The 13,368-nt window shown below is 57.5% G+C and overlaps 1 protein-coding gene across 1 annotated transcript in view; it reads left to right on the top strand.

The window, feature by feature from the left end:
- Window positions 1–961: 961 nt before the first annotated feature.
- Window positions 962–13,368, top strand: part of SRRM3 (serine/arginine repetitive matrix 3) — a 20,197-nt gene continuing 7,790 nt past the window's right edge. The window contains exons 1-10 of the mRNA XM_057373375.1: window positions 962–1,185; window positions 4,346–4,447; window positions 7,806–7,940; window positions 8,051–8,131; window positions 8,514–8,543; window positions 8,932–9,000; window positions 9,292–9,327; window positions 9,971–10,021; window positions 10,124–10,228; window positions 10,823–10,994. Coding sequence (XP_057229358.1) covers window positions 962–1,185; window positions 4,346–4,447; window positions 7,806–7,940; window positions 8,051–8,131; window positions 8,514–8,543; window positions 8,932–9,000; window positions 9,292–9,327; window positions 9,971–10,021; window positions 10,124–10,228; window positions 10,823–10,994 — 1,005 coding nt within the window. The remainder of the gene's footprint in view (window positions 1,186–4,345; window positions 4,448–7,805; window positions 7,941–8,050; window positions 8,132–8,513; window positions 8,544–8,931; window positions 9,001–9,291; window positions 9,328–9,970; window positions 10,022–10,123; window positions 10,229–10,822; window positions 10,995–13,368) is intronic.

The following is a 13,368-nucleotide window of genomic DNA, read 5'->3' as shown; positions in this document are numbered from 1 at the left end:
AGAGGGCTGGAGTGCTGAACAGGGGAGCTGGGGCACAGCAGGACAGCAGGGACAGTGAGGAATGGGTGCTCAGCCATGTGCCGATGGCCTGAGGGTGCTGAGACAGGGCTGTGTCTGTCTGATCCAGGAGATTTGGGAGCATCTCCACCCTCAGGCTTGGGGAGTCTCAGCACAGCAGTGCTGCTCGGGARCCGTTGTCCTCTTCCGAGGGGTTATTTTTGGAGCCAAGTGAGGACACGTTGACTGTGATGGTGGAAAGAGGAGGCAGAGACACGTGAAGGTGAAGGAGCAGGGAGCAGGCAGGGGGCAGAAGCCAGTGAGGATCCCGATCTCTCCTTGTAACCCACACTGGGCCATGGCAGAGGGTGCCAGGCCATGGCCAAGGAGTGCCACACCATGGCCGGAGGGCTTCAGTGAGTGTTTGCTGCCTGAGCTGGACATCAGGATGTCCCACCGCTGCAACCAAACCAGCCAGTGCAGSTGGGGAATGCAAGGGCATATCTGAGGCTTTTGGTCCATTCCCTTGCTGAGTGGAGAGAGTGGCCCTAGAGGGCTGGGAGGATGGATGCCTGTCCCTGATCCAAACCCACACTGTTTGGCAGTGGGGTCCATAGGGCTTGGAGGGACCCCTAYCCACTTGTCCTGCTGCTTCTGTATAGCCCTGAGTCCCATAGATCCACACTTGGCCAGGTTTTTCTGGTACAAGACTGGAGCAGACCATCCTCCTCTCATTCCCAGAAGCCAGCCCTCTTGTCATGGTGATGGGAGCAGCCAGAGCCTTGCTATGAGTATGAAGAAACTGAGGCAAGGTGCAGCAACATCTCCCAGTCACTGTGCCCAGCAACCCGCTTTCAAGACAGATTTTACCCTCAGCTCTTGGCAGGGTCCTCTCACTCTCATGGGGTGAGAGGGGAAGCAGGCCAGGGCTGACCCTGACTCTTTCTCTCCCTCCCAGGTGATCATGGCTCTCTACAACAATGGGGCTGATGTGCCTTCGCCCCAGGAAGCCTCCAATGGCTTCCCCCAGCCCGGCGCCTCGGGAACGTGGCACAAGGGCGAGGAGGAGGTGCGGCTGGTGGAGCCCAGCATCGTGAAGAARGCTCACCGGGAAATCCTGGACCATGAGCGCAAGCGGCGGGTGGAGCTGAAGTGCATGGAGCTGCAGGAGATGATGGAGGAGCAGGGGTGAGTGGTGGAGGGATCCTTTTGACCTGTTTGTGCCTTGTTCTCTCCCTTTAAATAATACCTTGTTGTAGCAAATGTCCCCATTTGGAAGTAAATCCAGTTTTAGGTGAATTAAACAGCTTTGGTGGTTGGTCTGTGGAGGGAAATGCCTCCAAGTAAGTCAGATCTAGGAGTGCATCCGCCTTCTCTTGGAAATCTGGCATTCCTGGTCTTCCTGCAGGGAAAGCCGAAGCAGGAAGGAGGAGTGAAGCTGCTTATGGTTGTGCAAGTCATCGGTACCACCTATCCTGTGACCCACATGCTCTCCCCAGAGCAGAGCTGGGGCTTAGCACAGGAGAGGCTGGTTTTGCGTTTCACTTTGTCCTGTCTTCCTTTTCCTCCCCAGTCCTGGGGTGATAGGACCCCCTCCCTCCTCATCCTGTCAGTGCCTTGGCCAGGCACTGCAAGCTGCTCCCCAGCCTTTGCTCTTCCCTTGGGAAACAAAGAGCTCAGGAAAAATCCAAGGGGCTGGAGAATGTCCCTGCCTGGGTGGGCAGGAAGGACTGAGGGGCCAGAAAGGAGACCCCCATGCCTGCCAGACATGGCTGTGCTGTCTCTGGCACCAGCCAAACATCCTGATCCCTCTGACAGCTCTCTAAAACCTGATGGATGGAGCAAATTCTTCAGCGCACTTGGGTAGACCGGGATTGGTATCAGCTGGGGAGAAGGAAAATGGATTGAGGGAAGGCTTCGCCAAGGCTTTCATTAAGAGTGCAAGCGTGACCTAGAATTAAATTGTCTCACACAGACTGGAATAATGATTGTGCCTAATTTGTCATTATGGAAATAAATAAGGCTGACCTSGCGCTTTGGGGAGCCCAGAGCCTCCTGTTGGGTTCCCGAGCCCTAGTAGGGATCTTACTACTGGTAGTATCATTACTGCAATGGGTAATAGCAACACTGCAGCCAGGATTGTTGTTATTGCTATAATTGCTTTGCTGTTATTAAGGCTATTAATAACACTGATGATGGCGATACGCCGAAATGATAATATAATTACAGTAATAATCTTGGTCAACCTGGTTAATCCTCCTCCAGCTCTTCCCCTCTGCACAGGGGCTCTCCAGGGGGGTTCCATGAGAAGGGATTTGCACCTGTGAGCCGTGCAGGAGCAGCCTGCTGGGCACAGCCGTGGGGGAGTTGTTGAGGAGGGCAGACCCCCAGGATGGATGTGAGTGTCGGAAGAGGGGCTTTTGCAGGGATTTAAGCACTCGCTTGTTTTCTTAAAGGCTGATGGCTCCTCCTGCCTGCGCTGTAGCTCGCTCCAGGCTGCCTGCACTGTTACTCCCTGCCTGCAGGCTGGATTCCTTGTCCGGAAAAGAAGTGTCAGCAAATTTTCAATCCTTCCCAAACCCACTCTAAATGTTAAATGCAAAAGCAAACATCCTCCAACGGGGTTATAAGCAGCACCAGGGGAATGCAGGAGGGGAAGGGCTGGTGGTGCTCCTGCCTCCATCCCTGGAGGTGGTGGGGACTTCCTCGCCTCTGCCTCCCCCCACAGATTTGCTAATGGCCCAGCCACGGTGGCCCATCTGTCACCTCCTGTTTGGCCTCATGTCCCCTCTCTAAGAGCACTGGCCMTGTTCTTAATATGCTGCAGCAAATGTTCATCTCGGGCAGACATCTTCCTGCTGCCGTGGGCTGGCTGATGACCATGGGATGGCCGGGGCTGGTGGCTCTGGTCATCTTGTGGGGTGACCACTCTGCTCAGCTGGGTGCACCACCATCGAGGGAATGGAGCAGAGCAGTATTTGGGGTGCTGCCCTGTTTTTGGGGATCCCCATGTCCACGTGCAAGGTGAAGGGAAGCAGCCAGGCTGCCTCCACAGCCTGTTAGTGCCTTCCTTCTGTGTGGAGTCCAGCTGGGGAATTAATAAGAGCCTTTCCGTGCAAATGAGCTCATTAATATTAATTCCCATCTCCTCGCTGTTCCCCTTCATGAAACAGGGGAGTGTGGGTGATGCCACGTGCCCCTCTGCACCCAGGGCTCCCAGAGGCACCCAGAGCACTGCGAGGGGCATCACTGTCCCCAGCATTGGCTGCTAGAAGTGCCAGCCTTGGGGGCTGCAGGGCTARGCCTGGCTGTGACACTGAGTTTTCTGGGCTTGTGGCAGCGATGCTGATGGGATGTGATGTAAAGGGTGGGCCATGAGCAGCCCCTGTAGGGRCTCTGGGTGAGGACAGGGACACAAACAGAGCTCAACCCCTTCCCTCCCAGTGCAGGAGGTGATGATCCCATGGGGTCCCTCTCCCTCTGCTCTGTCTCCAAGAATGATGCCAAAAACATCATAGATCTCTCCACCACATCCCTCTGTTGGGATATTTCGAGTCAAGGAGGTTAAGATATTTTTAGTCAAGGAGGATGGGATGTTTTTAGTTGAGGAGGATGCTCAAGTGCCCTTGCGCAGCCACAGGATGTGGCACAGGACAACCCATCCAGGGCTGTCACCTGTCCCTTCCCAGGGACACCTCGGGGATGTTCAGTCAGGAGCTCCGTGGTTTGCGGCGGCTGTTCTCAGATGCCAGGACACGGTGATTAGTGTCTCTCGTTAATAACCCTGCAGCGGCCTGAGTCAGCGCTCGGCGTTAGCGCAGAGCTGGCGTGGCTTCCCGGGCCCTGGTGCATCACGGGGACGAGCAGGGGAGCTCGTGATGGGACAGAGAGGCTGGGAGTGAACCCTGTAATCACTGGCTGTAATGGTAGCACTGCCAAGGGGGTTCAGTGAGGACACTCCCCAAAGCCTGGGGCAGTCACAGGGTATGGCGACTTCATGGTCATCCTTTTCCCCCTTCTTGATGTCCCTTCCTGATAGATGCTGCAGGTTCACTGGATATTAATGCTTCATTAGGGTCAGGAAATCAGGGCGAGGCGGGAGGCAGGGAAGCCTTCCTCACACCTCCTCTGCCAAGAACTGCTGGGAGGGGCAGGCAGGAGAGAGGATGACATAGAGAGGGACTGCAGGGGACTAAGCAGAGGTCCTGCTGTCCTCCAGGCCCTGATGACTGTCACCATGCCACCTCTCCTTTTGACTGGCCCCTTGGGCCACATGTCAGTCCCAAAGGTATAGAGGTCCTCAGCAGCCCTGACCACAGCAGCCCTGACCACATCTTTGCCCTTCCAGGTACTCYGAAGAGGAGATCCGGCAGAAAGTGGGGACCTTTCGGCAAATGCTGATGGAGAAGGAGGGTGTGCTCACCAGGGAGGACCAGCACGGGCGCCAAATGTAAGTCAGGCAGCTTCCAATTGGTTCATCCGTGCACCTCATCCCAGAGAGGCACGTCCTGGAGTGCCTGTGGGCATCAATGGGCAGGTGGGTGGGTGGATGAGGGTATATGCGGGCATGGCTGCATGGATGGGCATGGAGAGGGGATAGAGAGATGGATGGATGGATGGATGGATGGATGGATGGATGGATGGATGGATGGATGGATGGATGGATGGATGGTGAAGGGATGGATGGATAGAAGGATGGGTGGGTGGATGGAAGGATGGATGGATGGATGGATTAGATGTTTGTTTGATTTGATGGGTGATTGGTTGGTTTGATGGTTTGATGGCTGGTGGTCGGTCGGTTGGTTGGTTGTCTATTCAGTCAGCTGGAGGCAGGATTTGCCCCTCTGAGGCAAACCTCTGGAGAGGTCAAATGTTACCCTGCACTGACCATTTGGAGACCTCTGGGTGCTGTGCAGAGGACAGCATTGCAACGCTCCTGCCCCATGTGATGAAACCCAAGTGCAGAAGGTCTCAATGCTTAGCTCACCCCTTCAGCAAGGGGCAGGGACTCCATGGAAGAAGCTTCTCCAATGAGCTCCTGCATTGTTCCTTTGCTTCTAATAACTTCTCACAGTGCCTGGTCCTGGGGCCTGCATCTGCCCTGGGAGGTGGCTTAGGGCTCAAGTTTGGTGTCCAAAGTAGCCCAGATCCTGCTGGGGACGTATCATTTGCTCCTCTTGCCCTGCACAGGACTGTCCCCAGCCTCACCAGGGCCCACTCCGGCTCGATGATGATTTATCAGTGCAGTGCTTAATGGCCCAGGCAGYGTGGCTGGCCCGGCGTGCACCATCCATCAGTCTGGAAACCAGGTCACTTGGGACAGGAATAGATGCTGCAGGTTCACTGAATATTAATGCTTCATTAGGGTCAGGAAATCAGGGCGAGGCRGGAGGCAGRGAAGCCTTCCTCACACCACTCTGCTGGCACGCCAAGCAGGGAGGGACACAGGGACATTGCCTGGATGGGGCACACGGGCTTGGRACAGCGTGACACATTCAGGATTCTCCTCCAGGCAGGGGGAAAAGCAAGACATGGGGAAAACCAACCTGGCCCAGGTCACTGAGCATCCAGCCTGAGGTGTTAACAAGTGGCCTTTGCCAGTGGGGGCAGGAGTTATCTCCAGGGCATCTTCCCACTGTAACTCGCACATGGGGAAGCCAAAGGTGCCTTAAGGTTACTCAGCAGCCCTGGCTGTCACCTTTACAGGCTTGGTTTTGCAAAACGAAGGGTAATCATTAAAGATTAGCCCCAGGGCTATAAATAATAGTGCTGAGCTGGAAGGAACAGTCTTACAGTGAAGGATTGCTCCGAGGAGAGCAAAGCCAGAGGCGCTTGAGGAGGCTGGTGGGAGCTGGGTCCAAAGGAGGTGGCTCTTCAAGCAGCCGGGATTTGAGCTGCTGGAGGATGTCCTGTGTGCCAAAGGTCTGTGCTGGATGAAGAGGCTGGGCAAGGGGGTTAAATAAGCTTTAAATAAAGAGTCTTGGCCCTTGTGGTGGCTCAGCAGAGCATCTCGTGCACTGGTCCTGCTCCAGCACCGCTCTGGGCTTTTACAGCTCGGTCCTTGGCTGCTGGGACTGTGAGTCTGAACCAGCTGGTCCTGTTTTAAAGCCAATGCGAGAGCTCAGCATCATCTGCATGAGTCCCCAGGGAAAAGTGAGGCATCRAGCAGAGCTGCGACCACCTGAGTCCCTGGCTTTGCTCTTTGTGCTCTCCCAGCTCTCGTCTCTGTGTATGCAGCTCGGTACGGCCTGGTCCCCAAGGAGAAGGGCTTGATGGACAGGCTGGTGGGATTACAGACAAAGACAAGCGTGTGCTGGGCAGGGAGGGATAATTGGAACAGCACAAGGCTGGTCTTGAGCTGCTGAGCACAGCTAATGGGTGAGATGCTGGCAGCAGGCTCTGGCGTGGAGCACTGCCTGCTCACRGAGCAGGGACACACACAGGGAATTATCCCCGCTGTCTTCTCTCTTTGCCACCTTTTTCCCCCTTCCCATGGTTGGGTGGGTGCTTGAAAGGCTGTTCCTAYCCTTGAAACATGGCCAAGGCAGAAGTCACTTGGAAAGGACCCAGAAAACCATGGCTATGGTGCAGAGGGGAGCCCGAGACGTGCTTGAGCAATCGTCCGTGGTTAGAGGGAGGGTGRCTTGCGTGTATTTTCGGTCCAAGACATTTTTAATTAGGTTAAACAGCCCATGGCCTGCCTGTGGCCAAGGATGCAAACACGTGCCACTGTCAGATCTGYAGTCTGGGATTGGGAGCATCCCCGTGCTCAGGCACTGGCCAGGCTTCYAAGGTGGGGCTGCACTTCACCAGCATTGCTGACAGCTTGCCTCCRGGCTGGGAAGGGCAGAGGAGCCCAAGTCACATTTCTGAGGGCAAATCTCCCTTGGGAAGCAAACACCTGGGCTGGTGTGGTGCTGGGCACCCTCCAAGCCTGTCCCCATCTGTTAAGTTTCCCTCCAGAGCACCTGGATATCTTTGTCTCTCTCTGGGTAAGGTGTCCTACATCCCCCAAAGACAAATGAGAGGCTTCCAGTGGGGTTTGCTCCTAGGCCTGATGGCAGAGCCAGGCCAGGGAGGTGGGGGCAGCAGGGACAGGTTGGACAGGGACTCCTGAGACTGCCCTAGTCCAGCTGCCAGGCCTCTGCCAAGCCCTGCCCACAGCCCCGGTAGTCAATGGCAACCTCATGCCGGTTTCCATGGCAGTGGGAAAAATTAATGCTGATGAAGTCACTCAGGAGAGAGAGGAGACCCTGATAGCTCCAGGCATGATGTCCCCCCATCCCTTCTTCACCCAGCCCTGGGAGGGACAAGGACCATCACCTGCCTGAAGCCCCAGTGCTGAGCTGGTGGCACTGCAGGGTGCTGGCCTCAAAGCCCTGATCAGCTTTTGGGCAGCTCCCACCTGAATTTCCCTGTCTTCTGCCAGCTCCTCTCACCCTTACCCAGCCCTGCCWCCCACCTGGGCTGACCCAGCCTCCCACTCAGCCCCAGCACTGCCAAAAGGAACTCGAATGATGCTGAGGATGGACCCAGAGGGGAGATGGTGGCCTGAATCTCACAGTGTCCCTGTGCCAGCCTGGTGGGGATCTCTGCAGGGATTGGAAGACCCTGAGCAGACCTCCACCCTGGGGCTTTGCTGTTTGTGGACCTTAAGGGACAGGACCCATGACCAAGGTCCCCTGGGGATGCTGTGACAGAGGGAATGTCCCCCATCCCCCAAAGCTTCATTTGGGCTGCTCCAATAGGAAACTGGAGAATGGGAAATGGGGATCCCCAAATAAATCCTGCTCTTCCTCCTTTGGCAGTGTGATAGAAAACCACCACGGGGCAGATGGGGAGGAGTACGCRGTGGAATATCCCGTCTATGGAGAGGGCTGCCTGCTGCAGTGCGACTGCTCGGCCGAGTGCTACCGCGAGGACAGCGGCCACCGCGAGTACAGGTCTGCATGGGTTCTGGGGACCTGCTGGCCACGGGGTCCCCATCCATGAACACAGAGTTCAGGGACCTGTCCCTTCTTCTTTCCCCAACCCTGTCTGCTGTATCCTACAGGCTGAAAAGACGTTCGAGCAGCTCCGCCTCTCCTCCACCCAAGAAGAAAAAGAAGAAGAAATCGGGTCACCGCCGGAGCCGGTGAGTCCCTGGCTGTCCCTGTGCTGTCTCTTCTCTCTGGGGGGCAGCTCACCTCCCAGTTCAGCCTTTTCCAAAGCTCTGATGGGGCAAGTGACTCCTCTTTGGGGGGCAGTACACCACCAAACATGCACCCTTAAGAGGTGCTATGCGTCTGCATGTACTGATACTGCAACACACACGTGTGTGCCCACACCCACTGCATGCACTGCTGGGACCTTGCCTGGTCCATGTGGGGAAGGAGCTGGTTGCCACAGGGCACAGCACCAGGAAGGATATGGCTCTGTGAAGGGTTTGTCTACCCACAACCTCCCTGGTTAGCACTGGCTGCCTGCACAGGATGCTGTCCCTAATGTTTCTTTCTTCTCTGCCTTTCCCATGGCAGCAAAAAGAGGAAACCCGGCTCAGAGCGCAGGTGAGTGACCACTGGGCTGGGTGGGCAGTGGGGTCCCCTCTGGGCTTGCAAGGCCACCAGGCACAGGCTGACCTCTACACCCATTGTCCCCTTCTGAAATCCCACTGGGAATTGCCCACTTTGTGTCCTGCTAGAGGCTGTGGAGTCCACGAGGTGGCAATGAGACACAGCAGGATTTGGGCATTCCAGAATCAAAGGCAACCACAGAGCCCTTTCTGCCCCCCAGCCTGAATTCCCCAGGAAGTAACTGGGGATGTTCATGCATCTCATGGGGTGTTCCAGGGGAAGCAATGTGACTGGGGGTGGTGGCACCAGACTGCCCTGGGCCATTGGGATGGGCCTGAGGAGTCCTTTGCTCCCTGCTCAAGGGCACCCACTTCCCCTCTAGCTGTGACAGCTCTTCACCCATCCGCAAGGAAAAGAAAAAGAAGACTGGAAAGAAACACAGACGTGACAGGTAGGATGGACACCACAGCAGCCTGGGGACAGCAGGGGTGGTTGGGGACAACAGGAATGGTTGGTAACTGCGCAGTCCCTTGGGCTGGGGKAGGATTTAGGCATGGATAGGGAGGGATGCTGATGACATTTCATGGGACCGTCACCTCTTCACAGCCACTGTCACTTGCCCATCCAGCAGCCTATCTCAGGGCTGTCCCCCKGTCCTTCTCCTCATCCCTGGGAGCTGCCCAGCCTTTATTCCCTTCTGGCCACGTGACTCCTTCATCTCTGCCTCCTCTTCATCCCTCAGGTCTGAGTCGGGGTCACGAAAAAAGAGAAGACACAGGTAAGAGTGACAGCTGCCAGGAGTCACCCTACTGCCACCAGCTGCCAGCTTCCCCTGCCAGGGACCCCCTGTGTCCTGCTCTGCTRCTGTCCCACTCCCCTCTGCCCATTGTGATGGACCCCCTCACCCCACAACYGGACACTGCTGGGTGTCTTCCACCCTTGGATGTGGCACAGAGCCACTCTGGCTGACTGTGGGGTCCCACATGTCCCCAAGGGAGAAGAAGAGGGAATCCCAGGCAGCCGTGCCAGTTGCCCTGCTCTGCAGATACCCTTTGCCAACATCACTATTTTAGGGTGAAACAAGTGAAAAACACACAGTGTACATTGAGAGGGTGCAGGACAATAAAGTGGGAGAGTGACAACGGGCCCGAGCCCTGAGGATGCTGAGCAGAGCCAGTCCCTCCATTCCCACTGCCACTCCCTCCTGCCTGGCCTCACAAACTGGTCCCTGACCCCACAATGCCCCCAAAGCTATCTGGGATCTCCACCGCGCTTTGAACCTCAATGGAGCCCAGCTCCAGACCAGGCAGGTCTTTCCTCTCACCCTTCCCGCAGCCTTGGTGCCTTCGGCRGGGCCGGGAAAGCCACCCCAAGGCGCTGCCCCCGCTCCCACSTCTGCAGCTTTCGGCTCTTTCCCGCAGGTCCCGAAGCCCCAAGAACAAACGGAAAGAGAAAAATAAAGAGCGCAAGAGGTAAAGGGCCGGGACGGCGGGGGGAGCGGGGCTCTCTGTCCCCCTGCGTGTCCCCCGCCGAGGCTCAGCCTGTCCCTCGGCCCCTGGCCGCCCTCTCCGCAGGTCRCGCAGCGAGTCCCCTGCTTGGCGCTCTCATCGCCGCAGCTCCTGCAGCTCCCACAGCGCCTCGCTCTCCTCCGACGACAGCGGCTCTAAATCCCCCGGCAGGTAGGSACAGTCCGGGATCCTCGTCCCCAAACCACCAGCCCTTCAGCCTCTGCGATGGGACCCTGGGGGTTAGAGAGCAGGGACAGAGACRTSCTTGTKATGAGCACGTTAATGTGGTGGCGGKCAGGGAGGTGGGAGGCAGAGRCGTCCTAGGGATKGCGACCCTTGGGGRTGGAGGGCAGAGASGGATGGCAGARGTRKCSCAGGTGTTCCGGGGGATGGAGGGCAGAGGCAGACGGCAGGCGTGTCCCAGGGGTAAGGACCCGGGGTGATGGAGAGCAGAGGTGGATGGCAGAGGTGTCCCAGGGGTGGGGACCCCAAGGGACAGAGGGCAGAGGCAGGTGGCAGAGGCATCCCTGAGACGGGTGTAGAGCGGAGTGGGATGGTGCTGCCGCACCTCCGAAGGGTTTGGGAACACGATCTCCAGCCGGGGTTTCAATTTTTAGCTAGAGAAAGCACAAAGCGCCGATCGTCACCCGTTTTCTGGCTGCGGCAAAACCCGTGCTGCAGCCGGCGGCTGTGCCGGAGCCGGGCGAAGGGCGGGCCGGGCTCGGGGCTGGGGGTGCCGGTGGCTGACGGTGCGGTGCCCCGCAGGCTRAGCCCCAAGCGCCGGCAGGATGGCCCCAAGGGCAGCAGCGCCCGCTCCAGCCGCAGCCCGTCCTCCCCCTCGCCCCAGCGCTCGGCCTCGCCGCACCAGAACGGGCACAAGGGCAGCGCCCAGAACGGCCGCCACAGCCACGGCGCCCCGCTGCCGGAGCCCTCGGATGTACGTAGGCTTTTCTTGGATCACTCTTCGCTTCCCTCCCCTCCTCCCTCCACAGGACTGCCCCCTGCTCTCCTCTCCCCTCCTTCCCCACTCGCTCGGCTCCCCGCCCTGCCCAGCCGGAGCACACGGGGAGATGTGGGGTGCAGGTTGCACCCTCCCAGCACTCACCAAGCCCGCGCTGGCTGCACGGTGTCCCTGGGGGAAGCCAGCCCGTCACCTCGAGGCAGGGATCAGGGCAGCCAGCAGGTCATCCCTTCCCCAAAGCCACACGTCGCCCGCGAATGTCACACCCCGGGATGATGGCTTGGCAGGCAGCATCACCTGCCCGGGTCACCACAGGGCTCAGCACCTCCCTGAGATTGATCCCAGACASCCAAGAAACGGGCAAAGCAAGAAAAATCATGTTCCCTCTCCAACCCCAACCCTGCCTGCTGCCAAGGTGCCAGCGCCAGTGCTCAGGATCCCAACAGCCAGTCTGGCAAGTAGGGGTTTGGAGGGGATTTGGTGCTGGATGATTTTAGAACCTTGAGGTCCCCATGGCAGGTGACTTTGGAGCTAAGCATCCCCAGCTCTGCCTCAGCATCCCGGGGCTCCTGACGAAACCTGGGAGGTTGCTCCCGTGCTGAGTGGGGCAAAGCCCTAATGCAGTAAGTCTGGGGAGCCAGCCCCAGTTCAACCAGTGCTGGGACGGTGAGGAGCCTGCKTTGGCTGGTGTGGGGCTGGAGGCAGGGCTGAGTGAAGGCAAGGCACTGCGGGACCCCCTAATGGGGGGCACACATGTCCCCACTCACCCCACAGGACTTTATTCACACAGGCGAGGTGCTGTGGGGRTGCTCCCGGGCTGGCAGCACCCAACGCTGACACCCTCACACCTGCAGGACCAGGGGAACCCCGGAAAACGAAGCCAGAAGCCCCCGACCCCACATGCACGTCCCCTTCACCCTCCCCAGCCCAGCACCCCCCAGCAGCACCCAGCACCCTGCCCACCTCTCGGGGCACCTCTCTGCTTTCTTCTTTCCTGTGGTTTCGGCCGGGGCGTGGGGGGGTTCGGGTGCCGAGGCGCCGCCCCCCGGGCGCCCGGCTCGCCCCGCTCTCCCCCTGCCCACCCCAGCATCGCCCAGGCCGTCGAGCTCCCTTGGCTCCCCGGCACCAGCGGGACTTTTCTCCAACAACTTTCTCTCTTTCTTTCTCTCTCTCTCTCTCTCTCTCTCTTCTTTCTCTCTCTGGTTTCTATTTTTTATTTTTTTTTCTTTTTAATCCCATCTGTGTTTTTCTTTAGCCTCCCATTTGAAAAAAACCCAAACGGTAATATACACTTCCATTTCTTGCTCAGCAGAAGCAGGGACGAGGGGGAGGGAAGGGCAATGAAACGTGCTTTTTTTTCCGCCCCCTTGTTTTAGTTTCCTTTCTCATGATTTCTTTTCTTTTCCCTTGTGATGTACAGAAATGCAAACGATATATATTTCTCTTATTTTTATTTTCCCCCACCCCGTCGTCGTCGTGTTGTTCTAGAATTTTTTGCTTTTGTGTGTGTTAATGTGGAGAAGAAAAAAAAAAACAACAACAAAAACCTGATGTGTTTTCTAAATATTTACAACCGCTGAACATTGTATTTCCATTTTCTATATTTTGAACAAGGAATTTAAAAGGGAAGAGAACCCAGCAGCTCTGCACTGCAAAGAGAGTAAATTGCCCTTTTTCTCCTCAAATTGGCAACTGCCYGGTGTCCTCGGCTGGATCCTGCTGCCCTGGGGATGATTTTCCTCCCCGGCTGCAGGATGAGGCTGTTGGGTGCTGGGTTATCCAGGTACCCTACGGTCATCCCGCATCCTGCATCCCGACAGGATGGGCGCTGAGCATCCTCCAGCACCCAGCCCCCTTCCCCACCTCCTGCAGACCCCCCAAAAGCTCCGGGCTCAGCCCCTTCCCCGGGGGAGCCGTGCCCACCCCAGCACCCCCAGAGCCTCCGGGGTGCCCCGGGGCGCTGCGCGGGCGTTGCCTTCCCTTTTAAATACCCAGTCCTGTCTCCATCCATCCATCCCTGCTGCCTTCCCAGCCTTCCTCCTGGGTCTCTCCTCCTCCTCCTCGCCCACACGCACCCTCCAGCCCCTCTCTCTCTCCGGTTTTCTTTGGGCCAACACAACCCGACATCCCTCGCCGTGTCCCACCTCCATCCATCGCCTTCCCTGCATGTTATCCGGGACCTTGCCATGTTATAGAGTGACTTTTTAAGACTGAACCGCAGCCTGATCGGGTTACAGACACCAGCCAGCCACCCCCCCGCGGCCACCCCGCTCGGCGGCCGGCCGCAGCCTTTCTGTTGAAAAACAAAATTTTTTTAAAGAGAAATAATAAAAATTAGAAGCTAAAGAGA

The sequence above is a fragment of the Malurus melanocephalus genome, unplaced genomic scaffold (assembly GCF_030028575.1).
Source record: "Malurus melanocephalus ecotype Western Australia unplaced genomic scaffold, MMel_1.1 scaffold_193, whole genome shotgun sequence".
NCBI classification, from domain to species: Eukaryota; Metazoa; Chordata; class Aves; order Passeriformes; family Maluridae; genus Malurus; species Malurus melanocephalus.
Note: the sequence above shows the minus strand (reverse complement) of the source record. Positions and strands in the feature narration are given on the sequence as shown.